The sequence below is a fragment of the Poecile atricapillus genome, chromosome 10, assembly GCF_030490865.1.
Source record: "Poecile atricapillus isolate bPoeAtr1 chromosome 10, bPoeAtr1.hap1, whole genome shotgun sequence".
NCBI lineage: Eukaryota > Metazoa > Chordata > Aves > Passeriformes > Paridae > Poecile > Poecile atricapillus.
Window position 1 is genome coordinate 9,564,081 of NC_081258.1, and position 14,893 is coordinate 9,578,973.

Consider the following 14,893-nt stretch of genomic DNA (forward strand, 5'->3'; position numbering starts at 1 on the left):
GTCAAATTCATGCCATAAGGGATTTAGTGTGAGTTTGGTATTTTTTCTGAATAAACTACTTCCCTCAAAAGTAATGAGATTTAAAGAAGGAAATAAAAATAAAAGGATTTCTGCATCCATAATGAAAACACCTTGTTTTCTGTGGCTGTTTCATTGTAGATATAATGCTGGTATTTGTTAGGTGCACTGTAGTTTTTCTGTTTGAATAACTGCTGTTAAATTTACTGTGCTGTGGATGTAGTTAGTGGTGTGGGTCTGTACATACACTTTAGGTTTACTTCTGTGTATGTCCCTTCTTGATAAGGATTTTAAGCATGGGCAGCTGTGGAGAGCTGATTTACATACTGCCTGGATTTCCCTCTAGGCTGGAAATTGGGAAATTACCATTTGGACTGGGATGTTTTTCCTGAAAGATGTTCAAGTAATTGTTTTTTGGTTTTTTTTGGTTTTTTTTTGTAGTGGTCTTCTTTTGTTCTGTTTTAGTCCTCAGTATATTTTTAATAATACAGTATAAACTTGTATATATGTGTCATCACAAGAATGTAATAAAATTAAGAAAAAACACCCCTGAAATTGCCCTGATGCTTTATTCTCTCTGTGTTTCAGTATCGCAACATTCCTATTCTAAAACTCAAGAGTTACTTCGTGTGTGCCAGTTTTGTGTTCCTCTGTATATTTGTGATCCAGATGTTTATCATGCCAAAGTAAGTGCTGGTGTTTAATTATTTATAATTCAAATTAACCAATAGCTGAAGTGAACCTCATGTGCATGGAACTTTTTGGAGTTCCTGAGGGGTTAAATTTAAGAAACATATATTAATTTACCCCATGATAAAGGAGCTCATTCATGTTGCTGGCATAAGAGCCAAGATATCAGTATGAAAATAAAATAGAATTATTTCTTTAATGTTTTGTTTGCTTAGTATGCACAGGGTGGTCAGTTAAGTAAGAAATTCTGTTTTATAAGAGCAGTTGGCTGTAAGGACATTGAGCAGTAGGACAATGGGATTTTTCTGGTTAAAATGTGCTCAATGATCCTTTTCTGTAGAGTTACAAGGAGCCAACTTTGAGCTGCTTGTCACAGCTCCGAGAAAGCAGATGATGGATAGTTCTGAAGTTTATGGCATGTTTGATTTTTGTGGCTGTTGCAGTGCAGTTTCCGTGTGGTTTATGCACAGAGCAGTGGCTCAGGCCGTCAGGGGAGGAATCTCTTAAAGTGGTGATTTTGCAACAGAGCAACCATAACCTGTGTGATGTTATGGTCGTTCAGTGCTGCTTGAAGAAAAATCATATTTAAACTTGTTTTTTTTAGTGCTTTCTTCTTCTTTTTAGAACTGCAAAACTGGGAATTTCCTTTGGAGTTGTTGCAGTCATCATTGTGCTTATTTTGTTTGTGTGCTTTGCTGAGAAATGTCTGGTAAGTTTACATTTGAAAAACACTTCCTGTTTTCAAAAGTGGATGGATATATTTCAGCAACTTGGTCTGTTTTTTAGGCTGATGAAATTTTAGCTATTTCAATAGGAGTTACAGGAGCCTTGAACCTCAGGTTACCAGAAGATTCTATTGCCTGAAACAGACTTTCATGTCTGAAAATTTTAAGAGTAATTCAGAATTATTTGAGTGCAAGAATAGATGGGTAGGAGGGTGGATGTAGGACTGTTTTTTTAAAATATATTTTTATTTTTATGTTTGCCATTAATAGTAATTTTGATTGTAAATACTGTTATTCTCTGTGCTGGAAACAATATTGAAATAAGTTGGAACAGAAGATCAGTTTTCATAATAACTTATGAAGTGTAATGAAAATTACAAACATATGAATAATTTATTGGCAACAATTTCATGGCAGTTAGAATTCCAAATTCACCATTACATCAATTAGGACACTTTGCACTTGTAGTTCCTTTTTCTTTGCATTATTAAACGCATACAATTACTGTTTAAAAATATAAAGTGAGAGAGAGAGAGCCCATATTGATGGAGTTCAATGATACAGAGTAAAAAAAAAAGTCCTTCTCAGTTCAAGAACTGCCTGGGGGGTGGGGAGAGCAAAAGGATTTTAGAGAAGGGATTTGAGAATGTTCCTTGCACTCATCAAACCTGCACCACTGCACTGCAGCACCCCAGTGAGGGGATGGAGCTCTCCAGGGAAAGGAAGAGTCTCTTACAGAGCCATGGTCAAGCTGTGTAAAGGGGAAAGAAAAAAATAAGAGAAAATTGCACTCTGGTATAAAGATTTATGACTCATTTAATTGTATGGTTGGACAGATCTATGGAATTTATGTATGTATGGTATTTATATGTGTTTATAGATGGATTTTTGCATATATGTCTGTAGAGAGAGAGGGGTGTGTGTATATGCATTCATGTGTTTTTTCTATGTGTGCAGAAACACACAGAGAAAATAGAAAATTCCAAGACTGCAGTTGCATCAGACTTTACTTTTATGCTGGGAGTGTTTTGCTGTAGCATCATGGAATAATGCTTGCAGTCATTGCAATCATATGCTTTACTGGATTGGAGGATATAGGGATGGCAGGAATGGGGACTGTCTACAGTTGGTTTTGATTTATTAATCTGAGAATGTAGTTCCAAATATAATATTATATCTCTATAACTAAAAAAATACAAATTTTTTACTGCAACTTAATATTAACTTTTCTCTAGAACTTTCAAACAGACCTTAATTCTGTATTTTTAAAGCACAAATTCAGAAAAGTTTAGCACACAACCCCTCTGAAGAAAGGAAGCATTGTCTCTATTTTCAGCTGGGGAAAGGTGTTAGACATTGACTCCGAATGAGGAGATTCAAAGTCCTAGATTAGAATTCCAGTGAAGGCTCTTGACACTCTCCTGTAGAAAAAAAGGTCAGCTTTATATTTAGAAATATTTCTTCCCCTGTATCAAAGTGTTTTCCCTGTTACTGAAATGAATTATTTGTGTTTACAGAAGTGCTGCTCAGATCAGTGGCCTCTCCTGCGCCATCTGTGTGCTGTCTCAGAAAAGGTGGAGACAATGCCTTTACTTAGGCTGCCTTTAGCAGTCATCACTATAGCTGCCTTGCTGATTATAGCCATTTTTAATTTGGTGAGTAATCGCATTAATTGATGGACTTATTGTAAATTCCACTGTTTAGGTAACTTCCTGTATTCTTTGCATCAAGTACCACTTCTTGCTGCTTTTTCTAATGCCTGATTTGCAACAGGGGTTGATTTGCACAGGGATAGTGCATGATGGCAATTAAAAGCATTAAAAATAAAAGCTCTTAGTTTGTGGAACTGAAAGTACATGTGATAGGCTTCAGATCTACAAACTTTTCTTATTTTCAAGATGGCACTTATAACAACTCTTGATTGTAACCCTCATCACTAAGATGTTTTCCTTTTTTAATGTGGCTTTAAATGTTTGGCAGTGGCAGGCAGCACTTTAAGCAGCTCACTGTAGTGTTTGCACTCACTGGCAGTGATGTGGATGAAGGAGGGAAGAATACAGCTTGGCTCTCTTTTAAAAGCAAAGGCATTGAGGATGGTTACTGCTGGAGTAAGGTGGAAATGGCATCTGTCTTTTACATTTAGTTTGAATATTATGTTGCACTTGGGGTATGTACATTTGAATAACTGTGCTGTGTTTTTTTATTTAAGCAAGCTCTGTGTGTTAACAGTTCCACCTAACTGATAGTTAACTACTAAAACGGATGTCCTCCTGATCCCATGTGTTTGTTTGCCTTGCCATTCTTCTGATTCCATGGGGAGTTCATTCTGAAAGCAATCCTGCAGAAAATGCTTAATTTTCTTTTGTAGGGTGTTTTTTCTGCTGGCTTAGGTCCTTGAATTGACTCACAGTGGTGTCATGTGAACACCACCAGAGACAGCCTGAAAGAAAATAGGAACAGCAGCTGTGAAACTGGGGGCTGAGACAAAACCACATGTTGTGCCAGATAGCTGCTAAATTAACATAGCTATAAAGTAAAACTTTCCCCCAATTAGAAAATAAGTAATTTTAACCTTATTGCAGCTTGTGTGTGCATATATGTTTAATAGAACTTCATGAAATGCCATTGTATTTCAACATTTATTCAATAGCACTGAAAAGACAACCAGATCAGCACTCTTTGTAAAATATATGGAGAAAAAAATCAGTGATTACCTGCTAATAAGTTTGTATGGTGGTTTTATTGATGTGTTTTGGTTTGTGTTTTTTTTTCCTCCCCTCCAATAAATCAAGACTACTGAAAAGAACAAACCTGCCAATTTTACTGGACCAAATGAACTGTGCACTACCACCTATGTGAGTAGCATACCCTCTTAATTTCTTGGATTAAAATGAAATGAGTCTTGGATGGTGGGTACAAGGATCATCAAAGCCCAACTCCTATCATGTAGATGGATGGCAACATTTTTATATTTTTTCTTTTTATTTACAAAGATAGGGTGGGGTTTTTTTTTTAATTGTTGAACATGAGGACTTGCTCATGACACAAGGCAGTTTTAAGGGATATTTTGTATTTTTACATACAGCTTTCTTGTGCATCCTTTAGGAATTTTCAGAAGTCTGGAGTATTTATGTATAAAACTGAAGTCTTGGTTTATTTTGTTCTCTCAGCATATTTGAAAGGTGTTCTCTAGCATTTCTGTAAGGGTAAATTCAGCACTTATTAGTGACACAAAAGCATTATTTCTGGGGGTTTTACTTTGTATGTCTTTAATGCTAAAGTAGTGTTGTATTTTGAGTTCATCCAAATGTTTGGGATGCTCCTTTGTCACATGGCCAGCCCTTTAGATGATGGGCATACTTTTGAATTATGTGCAACAGGTTGTGTGAGAAGCCCTTCATTCAGGAGCTTATGACAAATAATAAGTTATACATATGAAATGCACATTGTACTCACCTGGTAATTTTTTGTTCTTGCATGTTGGTAAATCAGACTTTTGGAAACACAACTCATTCCTGCGTAGAGGAAACTGTAAGTAATGAATGCATTGTTCTTAAGCCTGATCTTTGAATGCCTTGTATATTACTGGAAAATGGCAGGATCTGTTGCTCTATGGAAGGCAGCTTTTTAAGGTATCTGACAGCAGAAAAATTCTTCATGAAATCAAAATTATTCAGCTGCTGTTGTGCTGACTAAAGGTTTTTAGAAATTTCAGACTTAGAAGTAGGTCTAAAACTTTAAGGAAAAAAACAGCAGAACAGGGTAATGATAATGTTTGAGTCTGAAAGATGAGAGCTGTACTTGCAAGTGTCCCAGTAAAGTGTGTTTACAGAGTGAAAGGGCTTAAGAGGCTGACAGACCTCTGTTGGTGTTCTTTACATAATAGCTCCTTTTTCAGAGGTTTGGCTTGAGTTGTACCTTTTGGAGGTAGACTCAATGTCTTTAGGGTGACAGAGTTGGTATAATGTGTTACATACAGGCTCTTAATAGGAGTTACCTCATAAATTGTTCTGGTTTCATTCACATCAGCAGAAATGTTAATTACGTAGCAAAAAATCTCACAGTTCTGTGGTAAGCTTATGCTATTACAGGTGGGAAAACTGTGCTTTGTGTATTAAGAGAAGGAATTCTTGAGCAGAAGCTAAGGTAATTTTGGAGCTGCTTGTGGACTAAAGTGTGCCAGCTGAGCATGTCCCACCCGTGCCCGTGGCTGCAGGCAGCAATCCTGTCTGCACCACACACTTGGTTTGGTGCTGCCAGCTGCAGGCTGACCTTGGACACCATGCCTGAGCTGGCATTCCCTGGAAAATGCCCAGTAATTCCATAAAGGGGATAGTGGCCATAGCTTGATAATGCTTATTCGCATCAAAGTTCTCATGAAGGAGCTGTGTCAAGGCTGGGTAGTGGTCATGGTCTCCACGTGTCACTGGTGTGGCAGGTGGGAATGGGTATCTGCTTCAGCTTACAGTGGGAAAGCATGGTCAAAAGAGGATTAGAGCACTGGACTTGATGCTTCAGAGCTGGTTCACTGGACTATGAACCTGGTCTGGAACTTTAAATAAATAATTGGTTAAATTTAATAAACTTCAGGAGATAAATTCTCAACACTTCAATTTTTATCTAGCATTGCTTACTTATGTTTCTTTTCTTGTTTAAATGTTTTTACCCGTAACAAATTAAACAGTTAACTAAACTAAAATCAATATTAAGTTCATCCTTTTAGTGTCATTAAAAATAAAGCTTTAAGTGATTGTTCTTTCTTTGTTTTAAATTGCAGTGACCATGAACTCAGAGCATTTACTGTGGTTTGAACATCTCTTAGACATAAGTTCTGAATAATGCAAAGGCTCTTTATGTTACTCTTTTGCAGTATTATGCTTACTGCTGTATATTGGGGTTCATTGCCTGCTCGGTATTTCTTCAAATGAGCTTCGAACTCAAAGTTCTCCTCCTGTCCATTGCTGTGACTCTCTACCTCATCATTTTTAATACCCTTCAGCACAAAGACATCTATGGCAACAGTACCAGGTGCACTGTAAAGTTTCTCATCCTTTAATGTTTCATTTAAAGAGGTGTTAGATTTTACTGGAATATTGAAATATCAAAATCACCTAAGCCAGACACTACAAACCTTTCTGTAAAGTTAACAACATGGAAATCCTATTAGACCATGTCACCTTTATTTTTTTTTCTTTTTAAACAAAGTATATGTTCTCGAAAAAATTCTATATTGTGGCTTCCGTGATCCCTAGAAACCTTGGATTACATTAAGGACTAGAGAGTAGAATATTAATGCCATAGTAAGGTTGATCTTATGAAGAAAAGCCTTGCTAAAAGTCTGAGGCTCAAGCTGTGCTTCTGAGACCTTGGTAGTCAATAGGATGGCGAACTCTTCATGTACTAACCTAAGTGCAGGTATATTGAAATGTAACAGCAATTTACCTGCTCTAATTGCACAAACTGCAAATACTGAAGAGAAATCACATGCAAAGGCTTTACTGTCAGCTTTTTAGTCTTTCTCAGATTCCTCAGCATAGTCTCATAGCTGAAAATTACAATAAATTTATTTTGTAAGGGCTGTAACCTGTCAGCACACCTTAAAAAACTTTGAGTGAACTTAATAATTCATATGATGAGAATTTAATCTGCATTTGTAAAAAGTAATAGATGTGGTAAGACTCATCTAACTATGAAATATGAGTGGTGATTCAGATACAGAATGATTTAACTGCTGTCTTTGTCGTAGGAATTCAGGTTTTTAATTTGTTATTGTCTTTCCATCCACAAATAAGAAAGTTTATTTTCCTCCCTCAAGGTTTTGTTGGTTGTGTTTTTGTGGGGTGGGAGCTGAAACTCAGTCAGGTGGAACTTAAGATGGCTCCATTAAGATAAAGCTATGTTTACTTGAGCATCTCACTACAACAGCTACTGAGCAAGGTTTCAACACCCAGTGTGTCCTGATGTGAAATGCATCATTCCAGGAGTTGGACTGGCTTGTTGTTAGGACAGGACCTGTCCCCAGGCTGCCACCAGCACAAATGCAGTGACACTGTGGTGCAAGTCTGGACAGACACCCTCCTCCTCTCCCCTCGCCTCCCACCCCAACCCTCCATCGTGCAGATTTTCTTACAGCATACAGATGACTTTGTATTGCTTTCTTATTTTCAGGTTTTTCATCAAAGACCCAAGGATAATGACTAATTTATATTTGGTTCTGTTTTACATAACCCTAGTTTTACTTGCAAAACAGGTATGTATTTAAAATGCAATCCTGTAGTTCCTTTACTTGCAGCAAGTTGCTTTAAATAAAATGCAAGTGTCGTTCCTTGAAATTTTGCTCTAAATTAGTATTTTTTAAAATCTTTTTTAATATGCTGGTCTTGCATATAATGCACTTGTAATTCATTTTTGGTAATGAAAATATCTTTACTGTGAAAGGATGGGAACATTTTTGTAGCTTTCAACAGTGTTTGCATCACAGATGTCAGAACTTCCTGGTTCTTACAGTTTTGATCTATCTGTATTTATATATCAGTATTAATTCTAAATCAACATAGCAATTCAAGATAAAAATAATCTTATCACTAAAGTGTCATTTTGGTAAATACATCTGATGGTACCAAATGACATTTGGTCTTAGTGGCCGCTTCATATTTTTCTGACCTTTGCTCTCAAAGCACATTTTTCATAACTATATAGACCCAAATGACCTTGAAGAAACTATTGCTACTACACTTCTTGAGAAAATTGCCCAATATTTTCCAGTGAGTTATTTTATGGATTTAATTTATCATATTTGAACTCTTTGCAGATTGATTATTACTGTCGACTGGATTGTCTGTGGAAGAATAAGTTTAAAAAAGAACATGAACAATTTGAAACTATGGAGAATGTTAATAGGCTTTTGCTGGAAAATGTACTGCCAGCACACGTTGCTGCATATTTCATTGGAGAAAAACGAAATGAGGTGTGTTGAGTCTCTCCTGTGTGAAAGACAGCAAATTAGATTCCTGTGCTATATTATGCACATGATGTGAAAAAGAACACAGACTGTAAACTTGTGCAATCCTTGCCTCTTGTTTGTATTCCAAGACTTTTGTAAACATAAGAACCTGTTAACCAGATGGCCTCAAAAAAATGAAAACTTTTACTGTCAGTCCCTGAAATCTGTTCTCAGAATTAGTAGTTCAGCTTCAGGACACAGTTTAAGTTTGGCAAATATTTAAATGAGATTTACTGCTTTCCAAAGACTGTATTTTACCAGAGAGGATAGGTCATAGTTTTTAGGGAAATTAGTTGAGGAGCAGTTAGCATCTCCCTGAGAGTTCATTGATAATGATTTTTTTTAAAAAAAAAATCTCATTTTACCAGCATGTCATCAGAGAGAACAATGCTGTATCTCAGAAGAGTGACAATGTCCAAGTAGATGCAAATTTTTAAGATATCTTTAAGGAGTCTCAGCTTTTTCCTTAGGCAAATCCACTTAATGTTTCTGATAGAATAAGCGATGTGGTTTACTTCATAGGAAAGCTGTAATTTGATTACTGGTTACAAACAATTATCTTGAGTGTGAGTACCTTGGGGGAGTGTGGCTGCTGATAATGTGTGAGTTTATTGCTTTCCTTTAGGACTGGTACCATCAATCCTATGACTGTGTCTGTGTCATGTTTGCATCAGTACCAGATTTTAAGGTGTTTTACACTGAATGTGATGTCAATAAAGAAGGCTTGGAATGCTTGAGGCTGTTAAATGAAATCATTGCTGATTTTGATGAGGTAATTAAACTTCTGTCAAAAATGCACTGGATTACATATTTACTGCAAAATAAATGTTTCACTAGATCTGTGAGCATTAGAGGGCAAAAAACCATTTTTATGCTGCACTGATATTCTGACTTCAGCCTTGCAATCTTGAAAGATATTTTCCCATCTGGTTGAGATTTTCAAGTATATCACGTAATCCATGAGAAGTATGGTTTGAAAGTCCTGAATTTAAGGGCTTTATTTCAGTATTTCAGTGCTTTCATTTCTCTTGTGAGTGGGTAGAGCAAAACTGTGAAACTAATCCTCAGTATTTTATCTTATCTTCATGTGAGTGATAGTATTGCTAGAGATGTTTAATGCTTATGGTAGACAGTATAAGATTTCTTGTTAAATACTACACTGAAATATGGTATTAAAGTCTCAAGTTCTTGCTTTTTTTCCATTCAAACAGCTCTTGTTAAAACCTAAATTTAGTGGTGTTGAAAAAATAAAAACAATTGGAAGCACATACATGGCAGCAGCTGGTCTCAGTGTTACACCAGGCCAGGAGAACAACCAGGTATGTTTGCTCTGAATCTGCCTTCGGTATTCTGTGGGTGCATAGGTGTGTTCAAAGTAACAAAATGTAACATGATAGGAAGAAGTAAATCATCAAGGGTGACTTCCTGAAATGTAGAAAAAGATGACAAAATTGTATTTTCTCCTGCTGAATTCAGTATTTATCTCCTAATTCCACTTTATTTCCAAATTAAGGTATTCAGTGTGTAATCCCAGCATACTTTTTACATCTTTAATCTTTGATTCCAGTAGTTTAACATTCTTAGATGCCTAACAGAAGGGCTCTAATAATAGGGGAGTCAAAGAATGGGAGCCAAAGTAAAAGCCATCTCAGAACTGGACAGTAGGATTTTTGTGATACCTGAGAACTGTCACAGAAAGAGAATCCTCAGTGCCGCATTTGGTCTGAAACTGTCACCCAGAAGAATTAACACCAATTTGTCTGGCTCATTTTTAGTATAGCAGGTTTGTGTATGACATAAAGATGCATATAATAATATACCCAAAATACATAAAATTAAAGCTGAAACCCTAAAGGACAGACATTAATTTGTGATAAAATTTAATCATATCACGCTTGTTGCCTCATAGCCATCCCAGCTGAATTTAATGGAGTTTTGAAATTCTGCAGTTCTGCAGTTACAAGGATGAGTGGTCTCATCCTTATAAACACTCCAGTCACTTCTAGTACTGCTTTGGAATAGCAGCCTGACACAGCCTTTTGTGTTGTAATTTGATCATTAATACGTGTCATGACTTGCACAGGATAGGGAAAGGCAGAACGCTCACATTGGGATTATGGTGGAGTATGGGATTGCCCTGATGAGTAAACTGGATGGCATCAACCGACATTCCTTTAACAATTTCCGCCTACGTGTTGGTAAGTTCTGTTGTGGGGAACGTGCACAGCGCAGACAAGTGAGAAATGAGGATGATGTAGGTCCATGTGCTGAATAGCCAAAGGCAGTATTGTCTGGTCAGCTTTTCAGACATCCTCCATGGATGGGCTTTTTCTCATCACTGGAGGGAGCAGCAGCAAGAGTGCAGCTGGATGACTTGGGAGGAAATGAAAGCTACAGATAAGTGAAGTACTCTGTTAGTGACTGTTGGCTAAAGATAGTATTGTCATTACAATGCTCATCTCTATCTTAATAATTATATATATTAAAAGTAGAAGAGGAAGAATTTTGCTTTGTTCCCTAGACTTCCTATTTTATAATGAGCAAGTCACTTCACATCTCCCGAGCCTCAGTATGAGTATTTCTAGAACAGTACTGATTGCTAGAGAGGTGTTGCAGAGCTAAGTTTTGGGATGTTATTTTCCCCTGAAGCTACAGCTAACAATGAAGCTGAAAGTGCCCTTTCTCCCTCAGTAATTTCTGCAGGGATCAATCCCTTTCTACCTCGTGTTTCTGCAGGGATCAATCATGGCCCGGTGATCGCTGGTGTGATTGGTGCCCGGAAGCCTCAGTATGACATTTGGGGCAACACTGTTAATGTTGCCAGCCGAATGGAGAGCACAGGGGAACTTGGCAAGATCCAGGTAAACCTATGAGCCTTGTAATGTCCAAGGCATTATTTCTAATTGGTTGTGGAATTTTGCTTTAATGTGAATAATCAGAAGAATTTCACAAGAGTTTCTAATTCTTTTCACACAAAGGTCACAGAAGAAACAAGCAAAATACTACAGGAGCTGGGATACTCATGTGAATGTAGGGGACTCATTAATGTCAAAGGCAAGGGAGAACTGAGGACTTACTTTGTTTGCACTGAGACAGCCAAATTCCAGGGCATGGGACTGAACTGAGGCTACAATGAAGTTAATCAGAATAGACTTGGATCTGCCTCCCTTCTGTGAAGACGTAGAATTTCCCTCCTTATGTGAAGGACTTTATTCTAAACACATGTATATACTGTTCCTATCTCTTCTACATCTCAAGAGAATTTTTTTTTTAATAAAGAAGAATTCTGAGAAGTTTCTGGAAGATACACAACCGTCAGTCTGAAAAAGACTACTTTTTCCTGAAGTAATTTGAAGATTTATCTAGAATTGCCATGAAGCATTTTCAGCTAGTCGCTTTCCTTACCTGCACTGGCAATCTTAACAGCTCCGGTGACAACAGGAGTGGATGCACTGTAGAACTCATTCCCATGTTAAACATTCCATTTCCTGCGTGACACACACCTGCTTACAGTATTGTGTTTGTCCTGACATGTGCAGTGATACTGAGGGCACTGCTATCCTGCTTTTAATGCTGAACAGACTTCACAGCAGAAGACAGCTGCATAATGGGAAGAGGAATGCAAGGAAACTCAAGTGTATCACATGATAACTGTGCTGAGCTCTTTTAGAAAAAAACCTGAATTGCACAGCATGGGGTCACTTCACCACCCTCACTTCCTCCACAGCAGTACCTTGTGTTATGCAGATGTTTTCATGACCAAGAGCTGTTCAGAAATAACTTTCATCTAGTTCAGCATGTTTACATTGTATTACATGTTCTCCTTTGTACTTCTCTGTAATTAGTATCTGCATGTGCATTTTGTTCTGTCATGGTAAGTTTTAAATTTTTTACTTTAAATTTCAAAAAGTACAACTGCTGGTGAGGAGCACAGGGGACAGGCTCTGACAGCAGCTGCTGCTGCTGATCCCAGCAGGAATTCTGATTCTCTGCTGTGTACTTGAGGGCACTTAGGGAAGAAAGAATAATCTGTTCTGAATTGCTGGGTAGGTGAAGAACAGAATTACTAAGAAAGTGTTAGAAACAGTAGCAGATACCATATAAACAGAACTGTATCTGTGGTGGGGTTTGGTTTTGGTTTTTTTTTTTCTGTTCTTATTTCTACAATTTGTCTAGCCACTGGCTGGTTTCTATGCCTTTCAAAGGCAATGCAGTTTTTTTCATAAACTGGTTTTGAAGGTTACAAAAGGACATATGGAAAAAATGTATTCATAATGGAAATGTTTCAGCAGAGCCCCAATACTGGAAGTATGAGTAGAGCATTCATAAGATCATTGTGGACATGGTGTAAATTAGTTTAGTTTGTAAGGTTTTTAAGCTGTTAGTGGCCTTTGCCAATTTCTACATTGGCATTTTTTACTTACTGCAGTCTCTTAATCTGTTTGCTGCTGGTGGTGACAGTAGTTTGTAAGGCTAACATCTTGTGCCTGCTTATGTCTGTTACTATGGATGGATTCCCTCTTTTCCCTGTAAACCACATGTTAGGGCTGGACAGCAGAGTCATTAGTGAGTACAACACTTGGTTTTGGTTGAGCCTTACTCCTCTACAAACAGCATTTCCTAATGCTTCTGGGTTTAGCACCAACCCATCCTGGACAAGTGTTGAAGCAATCCTGTGCTTCACTTCCACTTTCTAATTACTGTGTAATTTCTTTAGAAGTGGAAGTGACTATGTTTCAAGACAGGAACAAACCTAAATATTGTCCAACTGTGGATTACAAATCGTGCCTGTAGTCTTTTGTCAATTTTCTAGATGAAATCTGTGTGTAGTAGGTCTCCATCAGAAAACAGCATGTAAGAAAACCTGAATTAGAGGTTGTCTAGTTCACACATGGGCTCTGCTGAAGAAGGAAGTGACATACTCACTGTTGTGTTAGTGCAAGTCAGTGTTGTAGCTGAATAAACCTTCCAACAGCTTTTGCTACTCTTGTATGTTGTGTATTTGTAATTACAGGTGCTCAGCAAGCATTTGTTTTGAGATATTTATTGTTTTACAGGACCATGCATGTGTCAAAGGCTACTTTCAGCAGTCTTTGATGTCATGTTAAGTAAAGTGACCGTTTGTCTTATGAATCTATTTCAAAAAGTGCATTATGCCTATAAATAGAGCTGGCTCTGAAGTGCTCCTGTTCATAGAACTAGCAGACTGTAGATGTAAGTTATCTATGAAAGAACATTTGCTGTCTGTAACAGCATTTTGAAATGCTTTTGTTTACATGATGTTGCCTGCCAGGCTGGTATCTTTGGGTGTAACATCAACTCAACCTCATTTGCAGAAGTGGCAGGAAGAGCTGCAGCTTCCAAAGGGGAAGGAGTTGGGTTTGATTGCAGGCTTAAAAAGAATGCTCACTTGGTGTGCTGTGCACAGCCTTCTTGGGGCAGTTAGAAACTGTGTGTAATGAAAAAGAGGGTGACTAATTTCTCACCAGAACTGGAACAGTGTAATATGAGAGCTATATTCAACCACAGAAAAAGTTCAACTTAACAAGCAACTGTATTGAAATAATTGTTTTCAGCAGTTCTTCTGAGAGTGAACTGTGAAACTTAACATTGAGGAAACAATCTTGTTGGAAAAATCTTCCTTGCAGCATTATTTTTTTTTCTTAAATGGAAAAAATGGCACTGTATCTAATTTGAAGAGCTAATAACATTTGGAACTAGGAATCTGTTTTAAAGAACAAACTTTTGTTTATACCACGAAATAAAAATTCTTGAAACATGTCTGGTTTTGCAGTTATTTTGATGGAGATAGCTATGAAAAGGAGTCATTTTTTAATAGCACTGCAGAATTAATGGGACTTTTTTTACTCACAAATTAAACTCGATGTTTATCTTTTTAAAAAATGTTGCTAGTAGAAAATGTTGAGTGACATCCACGTGTTCAACAGCTGATGACAAATGTCAATATTTCTGTCACTGGTAGCCACCTCCTGCATCATCTAAAAGGTGAGTGATGGGCAGTGAGGTGCTATGGAAGGAGCCACTAAGGATTTGGCTGGCACATTTGCCCTGAATCTTGTCTTTTTCCTGTAGCAGGAAAATAAATGATTTATATATTAATGGAAAAATTAATTCCTCCCCTGATGTAATAATTCAGCTGCTATTACCTAGAACTGAAAAAGTTCCAGTGTTGTCCATTAACTCTGCTGTGACAATCGAAACTACTGGAGAAAAACCTAGGCTGAGAGTTAATTTTGCAATGTATTTTACTAATTGTGAAAGTTTAAGAACAAATCTTTCTGCAGCATTTTTTTAGAGAGGAAGGAAGCAAGGACGATGTTGGCCATAAGACTGAGGGGAGAGGGTGGAATTCACAATGCTGTTTGGCCTGTAAGGTACCTCTTGGTTCAGTTCCCTGCCCCTGCACACATCAGATGGTTGGAAACCTGCAGCTCAT

At 37.4% G+C, this 14,893-nt stretch overlaps 1 protein-coding gene across 4 annotated transcripts in view; it reads left to right on the forward strand.

The window, feature by feature from the left end:
• ADCY7 (adenylate cyclase 7) overlaps positions 1-14,644 on the forward strand; it is a 61,053-nt gene extending 46,409 nt beyond the window's left edge. For all 4 annotated transcript variants that reach the window (XM_058846077.1, XM_058846076.1, XM_058846079.1 and 1 more), the window contains 13 exons: positions 607-704; positions 1,333-1,417; positions 2,951-3,088; positions 4,226-4,288; positions 4,926-4,964; positions 6,304-6,461; positions 7,602-7,683; positions 8,245-8,400; positions 9,062-9,208; positions 9,648-9,755; positions 10,520-10,634; positions 11,173-11,297; positions 11,415-14,644. In XM_058846077.1, the coding sequence (XP_058702060.1) occupies positions 607-704; positions 1,333-1,417; positions 2,951-3,088; positions 4,226-4,288; positions 4,926-4,964; positions 6,304-6,461; positions 7,602-7,683; positions 8,245-8,400; positions 9,062-9,208; positions 9,648-9,755; positions 10,520-10,634; positions 11,173-11,297; positions 11,415-11,561 (1,461 nt within the window). In that variant the 3' untranslated portion in view covers positions 11,562-14,644. The remainder of the gene's footprint in view (positions 1-606; positions 705-1,332; positions 1,418-2,950; positions 3,089-4,225; positions 4,289-4,925; positions 4,965-6,303; positions 6,462-7,601; positions 7,684-8,244; positions 8,401-9,061; positions 9,209-9,647; positions 9,756-10,519; positions 10,635-11,172; positions 11,298-11,414) is intronic.
• The last annotated feature ends 249 nt before the right edge of the window (positions 14,645-14,893 follow it).